Source organism: Aspergillus ruber, assembly GCF_000600275.1.
Source record: "Aspergillus ruber CBS 135680 unplaced genomic scaffold scaffold00005, whole genome shotgun sequence".
NCBI classification, from domain to species: domain Eukaryota; kingdom Fungi; phylum Ascomycota; class Eurotiomycetes; order Eurotiales; family Aspergillaceae; genus Aspergillus; species Aspergillus ruber.
Genome location: NW_024467301.1, coordinates 1,075,408 through 1,087,468, shown reverse-complemented (window position 1 = coordinate 1,087,468; position 12,061 = coordinate 1,075,408). Strand labels below are relative to the sequence as shown.

Below are 12,061 nucleotides of genomic sequence, written 5' to 3'. Positions count from 1 at the left end.
TTTTCTTCAGGCTTGTCAAGGCCAGTCGTGTGGTTGTCATTTGGACTGCAACGGTTGTTGTATGTATACTCGTCCCGTCAACCCTCTTATCTCTAGCTGTCCCCTGCTAATTTGCTCTCCAGGGTACACAACGCTTCACTCTTTAACCAGAACAGATTTCTCGTTTTCGGTCATTCGCTTCATCCTGTTCATCAAGATCATACCTTGTTTCATCTATTATTTCGAGTTCATCGATTACATCGCCAATATCGTCCCCAGAAACATAACTCCGCTGTGATCGCACCCTCATGTTCCGACATACTATTTGAAACAACCGCAATACGTGCTCTGCATGTTGGCTTGGGATAGTCGTTGAGTTTCCAGTGTAACTTCCTTTCGACTACACCATGTCCAACCGATTCTCCGTCTATTCCAGCACTTCTGCTGGTTTTCCTACTGGTTCTCCACGTCCACGGCAAAACATGCAAGTCTCAACGACGACTTTGCTTAATGCTCTACACTCGTCCTACAACTCGGGACAATCATACCAATTGGACGCAGGAACCAGCGTGGTCGTGAATACATGGGTCAACGCCAACCAAACCGCAACAATCGATCAGGAACTGGCATTGAGGGCCTGGGAACATGCAAAAAGAAGAGCTGAGGATGGTTGTATTGTTCTATGGTTAGATCAAACCTTACCTCAGGTGAATAAATACGTACCAATACTGACGTCTATTTGATCCAGCTCAATCCATCAGTCGACACCATCCGTGTTAGAACCTTTCCTGTTAACGCTGCCAATTGCCACCCCCGGGGCTGCCTTCACAACACTGGCAGCTCTTCGTCCGTTCTTGTCTGCAGTGACTTCCTTTAATCCTTCATACTCCCTCTATTCGGCTCTCGCTGCCTGCTATACACTGAGTTTGCGAGGGGATGTGGTTGGCTTCTCCTGGGCACTGTCCACTTCTGGCATTAACATCCGCAAAGGCCTGCTGGACATCTCAGCAGAAACCGGCTACCGTGCATTCGATGTATTTTACTACCTTTTGACCTCAGCATCGACGCCAGCCGAACGGGAGTTCTTGGATCTTAAAGAATCCTCTGCCTACGCATTGCTCAACAAGTCCGGGACCTACACCCCGCCCTCATATCTGCCGACTGCGGATGATGATGCCGCAGCGGAAGACTTCAGGGCTGCCCTCAAAGCTATTGGCATCAAAGGTGCCTCGCAACGAGGCCTCCTCTCCGTTCTCGCAGGCCTACTGAAACTGGGTAATGCCGCTGGCTTCTTGGTCGACCAGGAAGACCTTGAAGAAACCTGTGAGGATGTTGGTGGCCTATTGGGTCTGGACCCAGAAGTCCTCCTCCACAAGTGTGCCACCGATGAGCGGGAGGTCCTGATCGCAGGTATCTACGAGGCATTGGTTGATTGGGTGCTTCGCAAAGCAAATGAGACCATTGCGGGTGAAGTCCAAACAACCTTGGAGGGTCATTCGAATTATAGTGGCCAATGGTCTGAAGAGGATACCGTGAGCATTACCGTTGTGGACATGCCCAGACCGGCTCTAGGAAAGGCCGTGGCAATGAGAGGCGTCTTTGATGATACTTTGGGTATCAACGCTGAAATGAAAGAAGATGGAGTCCCAATTCCCCCTGTCGGGCACGCTGTAACCAACGATATGAACAATGCAGTCGTACAGGTCGAAGCTGACCTCGGAATAACTACCGGCGCCGCCTGGAGTGAACGGGAACATGAGCTCAACAGAAAGCAAACCGTACTTGAGAAGGTAATCGATGACTTTGAACCGGACGCTTTTCTTCGACAAGTCCTTCTTCCAGTCGAAAACGAGGGTATCTCAGTTGCTAAAAGGGGCCGATTCGATCTTCCTACGATTATAGGTAGCAGTCGAGTTTGGTATCATATCTCTCTTCACCCCACCGATGACTCCCCTAGTGTACTGAATCCATTGATGCCGGCGGCGGCCTGGTCTGCAAGCGCTATTTCCCGTCAGCTACGTGACTGGAAGCTTCCAGAGTGGGCTAATCGTCGCCTTAAGGAACACGACTTCACGGCAGATTTTGATATGGAGGAGTTTGTTAGCCGGTATGCCCGGTTGGGATGCCTGGATGGTCGAGACGGCATTGAAAACTGGATCCTAGAACGGGGCTGGAGTAACGGCGATGCCTTTGTTGGATACCAGCGAATTTGGATGAGAGAAGGCGCCTGGTGGGAAGCTGAAACGATGCTTGACCTTAAGCCAGATGAATCGCCTGCATCTGATCCTTTCGCTTACGGAACTGGCATGTTTGACAATCCATTCGCTTCCAACTTGAACGTGGCAAACCACATGGCGGAATCCACGAGCCTTTTGGGTAGCCGTGACGATCTTCTACACCAACAGGGACACAGTACCCTGGCACCTCCCAGTGTTATGGGAGGTGCAAAATCGATCGCCCCGAGTGTGCCTCATACTATGAATACGGGTGGTGATTACGGTTTGGGCACCAAGGGCGACGACCGGAAGTGGGAGCCATACGACGCAGACTATGGCCATTACACCGGCGAGCTCGACCCCGAATATGGTGACCCCAAGCACATTGAAAAGAAGGACATCCCCTTTACACGACGTATGTGGACGGCGTTCGTCTGGGCATTGACTTTCTGGATCCCATCCTTCGTGCTGCGACACGTGGGCCGCATGAAGCGCCCCGATGTGCGAATGGCCTGGCGGGAAAAGGTGGTTCTCGTGTTTCTCATCCTTCTCTTCAATGGGCTTGTCTGTTTCTATATCATTGCTTTTGGAGACCTGCTTTGTCCCAACAAAGACAAGGTGTGGAATGAGAAGCAGGTCAGCTGGCACGAAGGCGACGACGACTTCTTCGTCAGTATTCACGGCAAGGTTTACGACATCAGCGACTTTTGGCAGATCCAACACAGTGACACGGCAACTGAAACGACTTCCTCCAGCATGAAGCCGTTCGCAGGACAGGGCTTGGACGCGTACTTCCCCCCTCCCCTCACCCAAGTCTGCTCTGACTTTGTCGATGATGAATCGATAACACTTCAAAACAACGATACGAGTGCTGTGTTGTATCCCCAGGCGAAGCACGATTGCGGTCCCCAAAACCAACCCGACAAGAGCACCAAGCTAAACAAAATCACATGGTACCAGGATGTTTTCTTGCCAAAGATTAAAGATTACTACAAAGGCGATCTGGTTTGGAAACGATCTGAGGTGTCAAAGCAGGCTAAATCAAGCTCGCGGTCCTGGGTCATCGTGAACAAGAATATTTACGATTTAACGGACTATTTCTACACGCTGAAGATGATGAACAACATCGATACGTATGATTTCTTGCCCACCACAGTCACGGACCTTTTTAAGAACTATCCGGGTACCGATGTCACGGATAAATGGCAGGATACGGAGCAGTTCCAAAAAGCACAATCGTGTCTTGACAACGTGTTCTACAAAGGAAAGGTAGATTTCCGAGATTCTCCTCGGTGTACCGTAAACAACTGGATTCTCTTGTCATTCACCGTTCTTATTTGTGTGGTTATCCTGGTCAAGTTCCTTTCTGCTCTCCAGTTTGGCTCCAAGCGTCGGCCTGCGCCGCAGGACAAATTCGTCATTTGCCTTGTTCCAGCGTATACCGAAGGCGAAGATTCGCTGCGCCAAGGTCTTGATTCACTGACTGCTCTGGAGTATGACAACAAGAGAAAGCTCATTTTCGTCATCTGCGATGGTATGATCGTCGGTGGGGGCAATGACCGGCCAACACCCAAGATCGTCCTTGATGTTCTGGGAGTTGACCCCAAGATCGATCCCCCTGCGTTGCCATTGAAGTCTATTGGCCAGGGAAGTGAGCAGCTCAACTACGGCAAGGTGTACTCAGGCCTTTACGAATATGAAGGTAACGTGGTGCCCTACATCGTTGTCGTGAAAGTCGGCAAAGAATCAGAGCAAAACAAATCTAAGCCCGGAAACCGGGGTAAGCGAGACTCGCAGATTCTTCTGCTCAACTTCCTCAACCGCGTGCATTACCGTGCACCGATGTCACCGCTGGAGCTGGAGATCTTCCACCAGATCAACAACATCATCGGTGTTGACCCTGAGCTGTACGAATACTGTCTGATGGTCGATGCGGATACCAGTGTCAAGGAAGACGCACTCAATCGTCTAGTCGCCGCGTGTGCCAACGATGCCAGGATTGCTGGTATATGTGGTGAGACCAGTCTTCAAAACCAAGAACAGAGTTGGTGGACGATGATTCAGGTTTATGAGTATTATATATCACATCATTTGGCCAAGGCATTTGAATCACTTTTCGGGAGCATTACTTGTCTTCCTGGATGGTAAGTCTAATTCAATACATGTCGAACGACTGCTTTTTGCTAACAATTTCTAGTTTCTGCATGTATCGTTTGCGGACTGCGGACAAGGGACGTCCACTCATCATATCCGATCAGCTGGTTCAAGAATATGCGGACAATGATATTGATACGCTTCACAAGAAAAACCTTCTGTCCCTTGGTGAGGATCGGTACTTGACCACATTGATGACGAAGCATTTCCCCTCCATGTCCTACAAGTTCGTACCCGACGCCTACGCAAGCACGGCTGCTCCGGAAACGTGGAGTGTGCTTCTGTCCCAGAGACGTCGCTGGATCAACTCCACTGTTCACAATCTCGTGGAATTGGCTTACCTGAAAGACCTATGTGGCTTCTGCTGCTTTAGCATGCGATTTGTCGTCATGGTGGATCTGCTTGGAACCATTATTCTTCCTGCGACCTGTGTCTATCTGGGATATCTGATTTACCGGGTTGCCAGTCACACCGGACCGTTCCCGCTTATTTCTGTCATCATCCTGGCGGGTGTGTATGGTCTTCAGGCCATTATTTTCATTCTCAAGCGTCAATGGCAGCACGTGGGATGGATGTTTATCTACATCCTCGCATACCCTATCTATAGTTTCGTCCTGCCTTTGTATTCGTTCTGGTTTCAGGATGACTTCACCTGGGGTAACACACGTGTCGTCATCGGAGAGAAGGGCGACAAGCGTGTTGTTGCCGTTGAAGATGAGGGTTTCGATCCTCGAAGCATCCCACTCCAACGCTGGGACGACTACGCTCTGGCGAACAGCCTCCCTGGCCGTCGCGGTGACTACGGTGTTACTCAGGAGAAGTCATACCCCGGCATATACATGGATGATAACGCAATGGAAATGGACGACATGCACTCCACCTATTCCTCCGTGAAGCCAGCATCTACGATCCTCACTGGGTTCCCGGGTCAAAACCGCAACGTCAACCCATACATGCCACCGCAATCTCCGGCGCCATTTGGCGGAAACATGCCTGGTAACCGCAACTCCCATATGTCGAACTTCTCCAGATACACCGACCAGCAGCATCTGGGAGGTCCTCCATCACGGCCCATGTCGATGAGCAACTTCAGCCATTACCAGGATAACCCTATGCGCATGAGCCGACAGAGCATGGGAATGGCACCTAGTACGGAGCATCTGTTGAATTCTCGACCCGCTACCCAGAGCCCGCTTATGGCAGGATATCACTCGAGGTCTGCTAGTGCTTTTGATCTCCACGGTGGCGCTGGACCGGACGAGGCTTCTATCACTGGAGCTATTCGTAACTGTCTGATGGAGGCTGATTTGGATACTGTTACGAAGAAGCAGAGTAAGTTGCATTCGAATTTCCATTTAAATGACTGCTGCTAATGATTATTTCTAGTTCGCGCTCTTGTCGAAACTCGCCTGCAGACAACGCTGACTGGAGACAAGAGAGTCTTCCTTGATCGACAGATCGATCAAGAACTGGCTAACATGTAGTTCGACAAAGTAAACTAATATTGTGGATATTGTTCTGGATGTATTGTCTCGGTTTTCATTTTTGCGTTTTTATGGCACGGCGTTCGGATATTGGAGCATCTAGCGAGGTTTCTTTTTTTTCTTGATACGAACATTTCACATATAATTAGAGCTGTAACTAATCTGAGTGATCTAAGTGGGGTGATATTTTATATTTAGCCTGTTTCTGTGTAGCATACGCGAATACTTAACCATATCATCTTCATCAACACATAAAATCTACTACAGAGTACATACCACACATATCTTCCAGAATATATAAACCTAAACAATGTCCTCCCAAACCCAACCCCTCCCGAACCCCTCAAACCCAGATTCAGAAGAAGACCAAGCCCGCCGCACCACCGAAGCCAAAACCGCCTTCACCGCATCCCTCTCCTCCATCGGCAACAACCACGACGCCCCCCTTCGCGCCCGCGCCTCCCTCCTGCACGCCAACGCCACTGCCCTCTCACAACAAGAGAACGATATTGTGCAGGCGACAGAGGATCTGGGGCGGTCGAATGGGGAGCTGGAGGGGGCGGCGGATAAGGCGCGGGAGGGTTTGAAGGAGATTGGGGACGTGCAGAATTGGGCGGAGGTTATTGAGAGGGAGTTGTTGGTACTCGAGGAGGTTGTTAAGGGGGTTGAGGAAAAGATTGAAGAACAGGAAGGGGGCGTGGATGGGGATGGGGCCGAGCAGAGAGGGAATGACGGTGTTGGTAGGAGGGTGGATGGGAATGGCAATGGCAATGGAAACGGAAATGGGGAGAGTAGTGGGTGGTTAAAGTGGTGGTAGTGGATTGTATTTGTTTACGTACTATGGTATAGCTCTAGCTTCCAAAATACAAGTGTCCAACTATCGATGATCCCATAATGGTCTATTCCACATCCTCTTCGCAATCCGCCATCTCCTCTAGATAACTCCTCCAAAGACCCATCTCGTCCACACTAGTCTCTCCGTCGCCATCTTCATTCCAAGCGTTATCCCATTCACCCCATTCATCCCAATCTCCCAGACTCATCAAATGCCTCATCGTCGGCCGCCCATGCGGACAGTTCCACGGCTTATCAATCGTCCCCATATTCCTCACCACCTTCTCCATTTGTCGCGAAGTCAAGTTCTTCCCAACCATGATGCTAGAGCGACATGCGCGCATAGCGAACATATTGCGCACTTTAGTAGGTCGGGGGATGTAGATATCTGTCGACTGGGTAGCCGTCTCGGATAGCAAAACAATGAGTTCCTCGAGATCACGAACGCCAAATACAACTTCCTTGCTTAGCGGTAGAGAGATGAGTTTACATCGTCGGCCGACAGGTTCGTTCCCGCTATCGTCGATGTCCACGATGAACCCGTTTTTCTCAAGTGCAGCGCGATTTTCTAGCACGATTTCCTCTTCGACCGCGGTTAGATCGAGAGTTTTTGGCTGGACGAGACGCTGGTTCTGGACAACAGTTTCAGCTTGGAGACGCTCGAAATTGAATTTCTCGTCTGAGGCGTGTTGGTCGATAATGAACAATTCGTCTTTGTTATCTGTGTCTGAGTCGTTCTTTGGAGATGACCGCGTGGCTATGATAAAACCGAGGTTGAATTGACCGATGATTCGCATTTTGGCAAAGTCGTCTTTGGTTACTGTTAGCGAGAGACAGTTTTCGGCCGTTTGTTGGGATGTTGCGGCTTCATTTGCGTTTGGGGCCGCGAATTTATCCTGGGTTTGAGATCGAAGACTCTCTCGTAGCTGCTCTATTTGATTTTGGATTTTAGAGAGGGAGCCGTTGATAGACCCTATCAAGTGGACGGTGGAATCCTTGTGAGCAGCACCCTTGTTCATCTTATTGACTCGATTGGTGGTGTTTTCATTGGGTAATGCGGCCTTTTCTGCTTCCTGAATGAGACGCTGTACCTCAGCCTCTTCGTGGGCTTTCTTTTCTTCTTCGTTCATGCTATCTGGTGCAGAGGCTTGCGTATCGGGTTCAACCTGATCACTGGCATCGTGCTTGGGTGACTCTTGTTCTTCTTCAATGTCATCGGTTGCATGATCACTTTGATCGTCAGGGACAAACAACTGAGAGCCATCTTCTGATTGCCCATCCTGAATATCCTCAGCATCCTCATCGATCACGACCTCATCCGCCTCATCCTCCTCATCCTCTTCATCCTCCTCATCCTCTTCATCCTCCTCTTCATCTACATCCTCAAAACCCTCCGTTGCCTGGATTCCCGGGGCAGAAAATCGACCGAATATGCCAGGACGGGACGGAGTATGTATCCTTCTCTTCCTCACCATAAAGCCGCCAGAGCCTTTATCTGCAGCTCTCTTTTTGGGTATCCCGCTTCCTACCATCGAGGTAACTGTTTTGTCTCCTATAGTGATGGTGGCAACCTCAGCCGGCATTCTCCTCGGGCGCATGCGATCAAAGGCATTTTGTATAGTATTTAGTGTTTCCTCGGGCGGATCCATCTGTGACGACGTAGGTTCATCGGAAATGGCGGTACTTTGTGAAGGCTCCAACTTTGTTTCTTCCTGGGTAGGGGGCTGGTCTTGTGATGCATCAGGCGACTCGTTTGGTGTTTGCTCGCAGTCTGTATGACCTTCTGTGCTGTGGGCCTGGCTTTTTAGGACCGGAGTAGAGCTCGTAGGAATTGCGGTTGGTGATGAAACAAGTGGTCGATCTGGTATACTAGAACGAGCTGGGGATGATGTATCCACCCCGCAACTGCTACTCCCCAGACTTCCTAGGAAGCTCTTCATTCTGTCCTGTGCATTGCGCGGGGTAGATTCGACTCCTTCATTGGCATCTGAGCACTCCTCATTCTGTACCCCTTCTTCCTCGTCTTCTTTATCATTTGCTGGAGCTAGAGCGTCAGTAGACAGTCTTCTAGATGCCACAGAAACCTGTGAGATCCCCCAAAACTGTTGTTTGAAACTCGGCTGTGATTGAGGAACCGTCTGATCCGCAGACTTAAACAACTCCGCAAGAGACGTCTTCAATGACTCAATCATCACACCGGCATCATGCAAAAGAATCGTCCGCTTGTCAGGCGACACATTAACATCGTAGGCATTCGTATCCATATGAAAATCCGCAAAAATAAACGGCGACTGAGAGACATTAAACGATTTGTAGACCTCATTGAACGCCTTCGCAATCTGCGGCAGACCACAGGGTCGTGAATTCACGAAGAACATCTGACGATCAGGTGTCTGCCTCCCTTCTCCAAATACTGGTCGAGATATATGGCCCTTGACCTGCATCTTGTTTACCTCTTCATCCTGACTACCCCCAACAAAACGCCTCCCACCCGTGGAGGGCTCAAACTCCAGAGCCAAATCAAGAGGTATCAGCGCAGACAGAGTCTTCGCACCGTATACATTCGCAATATTCTGCTTCGTAGTCGGATTCCCACTCGTCGCAAAGACCACCACATTTTTCGTTTTGCCCACTGTATTCCTCACATTAAAGCGCACGCCCGTACTGATACAGGCGTATGCATGCAAAAGGTTCAGGACTTTCCCATACTCGCGCTTTATATTCTTCTCGAGGTCACGCCGTCGAACCGGTAACCTGTTGAACAACCCCCCCACAGAAACTGTTGTACCCCGTTGTCCTGCCACGACTTTTGTATTCTTCAGTTTCCCCGACGGTTCGAAGTCTAGTCGGTTCGCTCGAGGGGCTTGTTGGGCTTGCGCTGTGACAACGTGGAAGTCGGAGAGGGCGCATAGCGAGGACAATGCTTCGCCGCGGAAACCGAAGGTTCGTAGGCTTGTGAGGTCTTCGTAAGTCGAGAGTTTGGAGGTGTAATGCTTGAGTGCTGTTCCTGATCAACACTAATCTGGAGAAATGAGCAAGTGATGGAGATATAAAGACGCACCTAGGCTTTCGTAGTTTTCCGGTGCTATCCCCCCCCCATTGTCCTGCACTTCAATCAAACCTAGTCCATTGTTCTTAAAGCGGACCTCTGCAAACATTCCATATCAATCGTAAGCCCCACTAGGCGTAGTATATAGCTGGAGAGATACCTATTGATGTAGCACCGGCATCGAGACTGTTCTCGACAAGCTCCTTCGCAACGGAGCACAGGTCGACAATGACCTGACCAGATTGGATTTGGTGGACCTGAATTGATTAATAAATAGTCGCGAGTAATGCATAAAAAAAAAAAGAAAAGAAAAAAAACGCACCGAACGGGCCTCGATAGCCTTGATGGTAGCCATTTTTCATCCCATGGTGAGTTGGGCTGGCGAGGAAGACGTTCGGGGAGACGCGCCGCGCGGTTCGTCATTGACGCGCCCTACGGTACCTCTTACAATACCAAATTAGGCAGACGATATGAATATACTCCTAGCAATATTCAATACTCGGTGATGAGGGAGAATAAAGATAAAATATAAAATACGGACACAAAGCTTCTATACTATACGAACAACAAGCAATTCAGATACAATAACGCCATACTCCTTGGGAATAACCAGCATCAGTATACATCAAAGCGATCGGGCATAACAACAGGCGCAATCAACGTCCACAAATAAATAGCATAGCACACCCACGCGCTGATAATCTTCACCCAGCTGGCCCAGTAGGTTCGGCCCACAGGGGCAAAGTCGTCGGTAGTTTGCGAGTCCGGATCCAAGTTCTGAGTTAACAGACTCGCAACCCAGCAGGTAGCCAGATAGAAAATAATGTGGAACAAAGAGTAGTTGTACTGCGTCGATCCTCGCTCGTCATCTTTCGTGGCATAATCGTCATCATCTTCATCGTCACTCTCATCCAGAGCGCTTGCAGGCAAGCTTCCGCTTTCGACGGCTGCACGAAGGGCCTCAGCGCGCATCTCCCGGCGGCTGTTAGGCTGCTGGGTGACCAGACCATGTTCGTTATCATCCGTTCCGAGTTGAGAGTAGCTGTGTCCACCCTTTGAGCCAAGCGCAATTCCCTGGGTAGCAGCACGAGTCGTAGTGTATGCAATAGTCGCCATTGTGACAATGGCACCCAGGATGATGCTGGCCGTCCGAGTGCCTCGAGAACGGATCAACGGATTGCATTGATGATCATCTGGTTCCATGGAAACGGCAGACATGGTCAAATATGTACAGTACGCAGTCACCATGGCAGCTTGCGCCAGTCCGGCTCTGGGGTTGTGCTCCTGCACTATCGGTTGGACGGATATAATCGAGATGATCAAGAAAACGACCAAGTTGATCTTTCATAAACCATAAATCGTAAGCCCTCTGAATTCATACGGAGGAAACAGGAAAACTTACCGAAATGGCGGCCTGGTTCATGGAACATCCGCTTGACGCGAAGAAGACGTACATCAGGACCGTCATGACAATGGATGCGATGTACATCCCGACAGTGGAGCCAATGAGCAACCCACGCCACACTTGCGAGTCGCTGTCCTCGATCTTCTGGAGACACACTTCGGCCCACGAGTGTGCCAGGTCCACGAGAAGAATCAGGCCCAGCAGCAAGAAAAGTATAGCGCCAAAAAAGGCAATGTACGGGCCATAGACGAAGTAGAACGACTCGGGGATGAAAAACGACATCACCACGAATCCAATCCACAGCACCATTTTCGGACCCCAGAATCCATTTTGCAGAGAGGCGCGGCTATCCTTAGAACTTCGCACACCCAACAGCAGAAGAGCCATAATCAAGTGGAACAAGCCAAGGCCGAAGTTAATACGGTGAACCGCCACCCATCCATGACACTCCTTTCCATCGCATCTAATTTGCATATAGTCCATAGTCATATGTTGAAGTTTTTTAAGGGCCCATGGTGTGAGCATTATCCACGATACGATGGAGTTGATCAAAAGGATGAAAGCGTAGGCAATTCGCGTAGCCATACTAATTGTACCATCTAAGCGTCAGCGAATGGTCTCATTCCTAACTCACGCTGCATTTCAAATTCAGCCACTAGAGCAATGGAGACATCATGTACCTGTTTTGGAACTTCCCACAAGCACTACAAACCGCTGAGCAGGTTGCAGCTCCACAGCATGAGGTCGCAATGGTAACGAGCTAATCAGCGTCAGTAAAGTCCTATACAAACACTTTCAACAGTCAATATACCGTTCCAACGCTCGGAACCGCTAAGAGCGGCAGAGATAGAAGAGCGCCCATCGTGTTTGTTTGTCGATGGAGTTAACAGTCCTGTTGGTACACAGAGATGGTCGACGGACAGCGCGAACCGAGAATGCG

The 12,061-nt window shown here is 49.8% G+C and overlaps 4 protein-coding genes across 4 annotated transcripts; 2 read left to right on the top strand and 2 right to left on the bottom strand.

The window, feature by feature from the left end:
* Positions 1-386: 386 nt before the first annotated feature.
* On the top strand, positions 387-5,833 carry csmB (putative chitin synthase; the record flags this gene model as incomplete). The annotated part of the gene is made up of 4 exons (XM_040780038.1): positions 387-664; positions 728-4,339; positions 4,393-5,681; positions 5,736-5,833. The coding sequence occupies 4 exons, from the start codon at positions 387-389 to the stop codon at positions 5,831-5,833; spliced, it is 5,277 nt and encodes a 1,758-aa protein (XP_040641499.1).
* Positions 5,834-6,143: 310 nt separating this feature from the next.
* EURHEDRAFT_450511 (uncharacterized protein) lies at positions 6,144-6,650 on the top strand (the record flags this gene model as incomplete). Its single annotated transcript, XM_040783882.1, has 1 exon — positions 6,144-6,650. The coding sequence occupies one exon, from the start codon at positions 6,144-6,146 to the stop codon at positions 6,648-6,650; it is 507 nt and encodes a 168-aa protein (XP_040641498.1).
* An 82-nt stretch (positions 6,651-6,732) lies between these two features.
* EURHEDRAFT_384608 (ATP-binding mismatch repair protein PMS1) lies at positions 6,733-10,071 on the bottom strand (the record flags this gene model as incomplete). The annotated part of the gene is made up of 4 exons (XM_040779622.1): positions 6,733-9,668; positions 9,729-9,815; positions 9,877-9,973; positions 10,039-10,071. 4 exons carry the CDS (start codon positions 10,069-10,071, stop codon positions 6,733-6,735), a joined length of 3,153 nt encoding a protein of 1,050 aa, XP_040641497.1.
* A 107-nt stretch (positions 10,072-10,178) lies between these two features.
* On the bottom strand, positions 10,179-12,045 carry EURHEDRAFT_410058 (serine incorporator domain-containing protein). Its single transcript, XM_040781275.1, has 4 exons — positions 11,933-12,045; positions 11,802-11,881; positions 11,119-11,707; positions 10,179-11,057 (listed from the first exon to the last, which is right to left on the bottom strand). The coding sequence occupies exons 1-4, from the start codon at positions 11,981-11,983 to the stop codon at positions 10,332-10,334; spliced, it is 1,446 nt and encodes a 481-aa protein (XP_040641496.1). The 5' UTR covers positions 11,984-12,045; the 3' UTR covers positions 10,179-10,331.
* Between the last annotated feature and the right edge of the window lie 16 nt (positions 12,046-12,061).

Excerpts from the sequence above, each read along its gene's own strand:
- EURHEDRAFT_410058 (XM_040781275.1), bottom strand. The coding sequence starts at position 11,983 with ATGGGCGCTCTTCTATCTCTGCCGCTCTTAGCGGTTCCGAGCGTTGGA. Across the intron at positions 11,882-11,932 it reads CGGTTCCGAGCGTTGGAACG|CTCGTTACCATTGCGACCTC; the intron begins GTATATTGACTG and ends GACGCTGATTAG. Across the intron at positions 11,058-11,118 it reads TGAACCAGGCCGCCATTTCG|ATCAACTTGGTCGTTTTCTT; the intron begins GTAAGTTTTCCT and ends GGTTTATGAAAG.